General features: G+C 49.8%; 1 protein-coding gene across 1 annotated transcript; it reads left to right on the top strand.

Moving 5' to 3' along the window:
* Nucleotides 1-215: 215 nt before the first annotated feature.
* On the top strand, nt 216-2,192 carry YALI1_E40915g (uncharacterized protein; the record flags this gene model as incomplete). Its single annotated transcript, XM_504775.3, has 1 exon — nt 216-2,192. The coding sequence occupies one exon, from the start codon at nt 216-218 to the stop codon at nt 2,190-2,192; it is 1,977 nt and encodes a 658-aa protein (XP_504775.1).
* Between the last annotated feature and the right edge of the window lie 294 nt (nt 2,193-2,486).

Here is a 2,486-nt window from a genome sequence, read left to right as displayed (position 1 = left end):
TCACGAGATAAATCCAAACTGTACGGCGAATTGACTGTTAGCTTCAACGGCTCACCACACGTGGTAGCAACACTCTACCATGACAGGGCGTGTCATTTCGTATCTCGTACGCTCATTGTTTTCAATCAGGTGGAGTAACTTGCACCAGTTCCCGACAAACCAGCTATATAACTCCCCACCCGACCCTCAGCCATGATTGAATCAATCAACTCGACATGGCTATCTCAGACATTATCACGGCTGCCTACAACGGCTTGAAGAGCGTGGCGAGCAAGAAGAACGAGGATCGGACTCCTGACACCCAGGTCCAGGTTCCCCAGAACATTCAGCTCGAGGTTTCCCAGAACCTGTCTCTGGACCCTCTCATCAAGTGGGCCGAGAATGAGCTGGTCAAGCTGGCAATGCTCCCCATCTGCGAGGCCGTTCTGCTGGGCCTGACTGTTCTCAAGGGTGTGGCTAAAGTCGACAAGCGAGCAGTCCCTCTGATCCTTGTAGGAGCCTGTGATCTGCTCCACCCTGTTATCGAAAAAGCTATCGGATACTCTTTCGACTGTGAATACATGCAGGGCGACTCCATTCAGCGTGGAAACACTGGAAAGTCTTTCACCAACGTTCTGACTCTCATGGACACTATGGGAGACGACGGAAAGGCCTTGCGATACTACCTCATGGGTCTCACGCAATGTGGAAAGCCCGACACTCCCTACATTGACACCTCTAAACTGGGCTGGTACCCTCCCAAGCCCGATAACATCACCATTGCTCCTTCTTCTAACGAAACTTTCAACGTCCTCCACATCTCCGACTTCCATCTCGATCTCAAGTACCAGATTGGAGCAGAGTCCCAGTGCGACTACTACATGTGCTGCACCGACCTCTCCAAGAACCAGACCGCCATCAACGCTGGTTTCCACGACCCTCTGATCCCTGCCCAGTCCATGGGAACTTACCAATGTGACTGTCCTCAGTCTCTGATGGAAGATTCCCTCCAGAACGTAGTTGACATCAACAAGGACAAGAAATTCGAGTTTGGAATATTCACTGGTGATATGGTTGCCCACGACCCCGATGAGTACTACAGCAAACAGAATGTCCAGGATAACGAGGAGCAGGCCTACAAGAACCTGAAGCAGTACCTTGGTGATCTCCCCATTTACGCCACTTTCGGAAATCACGACACCTATCCTAACTCCCAGTTTGCCCAGGACAAGTCTGGCTTTGGAGGTGAGTTCCAATGGAACACCGACCTTGTTACTGGGCTTTGGAAGGATTATGGCTGGATTGACGAGGCCGAGGCCAGCAATGCTGCACACACTGTTGGATCCTTCGCCGTCACCACCAAGAGAGGTCTGCGAGTCATCTCTCTCGACTCCAACTTTTGGTACAAGATGAACCTATACAACTACTGGAACATTGCCGACCCCGATCCCTCTGGTGTGTTCAAGTGGTTCGTTGACGAACTTGTGGAGTCCGAGAAGAAGGGAGAGCGAGTCTGGGTTGTCACCCATGTCCCCACTGGCGGAGCTGGAGATGGTCTCCCTTGGTCTTCTGAGGTTATGCGGCAGATCATCGTTCGATTCTCTCCTCATGTGATTGCCGCTGTATTCTACGGACATACTCATGCTGATCAGTTCACCGTCTACTATGACACTCCCCATGGATCTACTGACATGACTGACCCTCTTACCACTGGCTGGATTGTTCAGTCTATTACTCCTGTCGACTTCTACAACCCTTCCTGGAGATACTACGAGGTGGATTCCAAGACTTTTGAGATCATGGACTCCAAGAACTACTACACCCAGTTGGACCAGACCTTTGACTACGATCTGAGCAAGCCTTACCTCGCTAACGCCTCCTCTTCTTTCCCTCATGTTGGATATGAGCCTCAGACCCCTGCTAATGCCAAATGGGAGTTCCTGTACTCTGCTCGAGAAGCCTACGATCCCCACAACAACTGGCCCAAGGACGCTCCTCTGAACGCCACCTTCTGGGACCGAGTCATCAAGAACATCCAGAGCGACCCCCAGCAGCTCGAGACCTTCTACGATAACTGGTTCCGAAAGTCTCCTTACACCAAGCAATGCTCTGGCGGTGACTGTGCCAAGGATACTGCCTGTTTCCTTGCCGGTGGCTCTTGGGACTCCCTTTACAATTGCGAGGGCAAGTCTCCCATTCGTGGTGGAGAGTAAACCTGGCAAGATTCTACATCATTTGTTTAAAATACCTTTTGAAATGGGGACGACGACATGACATAGAAAACGATATATATTTTTTTGGGCTACATTAGCCTCCAGATCTGGAGTGTACTTGTAATTCTGAAAAAACACCGGTAAAAATGGTGGATATTGTTCTGATAATTTTGGTTACACACATATTCATGATTATATTCACCTCTCAGTAGTTATATTTCATGATACGTAATTGTCCTGAAATCTCGAAGCACAACTTTCTGAAATTGGAGCCCATCATGCGATGTTCATGCA

Source organism: Yarrowia lipolytica, chromosome 1E (assembly GCF_001761485.1).
Source record: "Yarrowia lipolytica chromosome 1E, complete sequence".
Classification (NCBI taxonomy): Eukaryota; Fungi; Ascomycota; class Dipodascomycetes; order Dipodascales; genus Yarrowia; species Yarrowia lipolytica.
The sequence above is the reverse complement of the archived record's forward strand: the minus strand, read 5'-3'. Positions and strand labels throughout refer to the sequence as shown.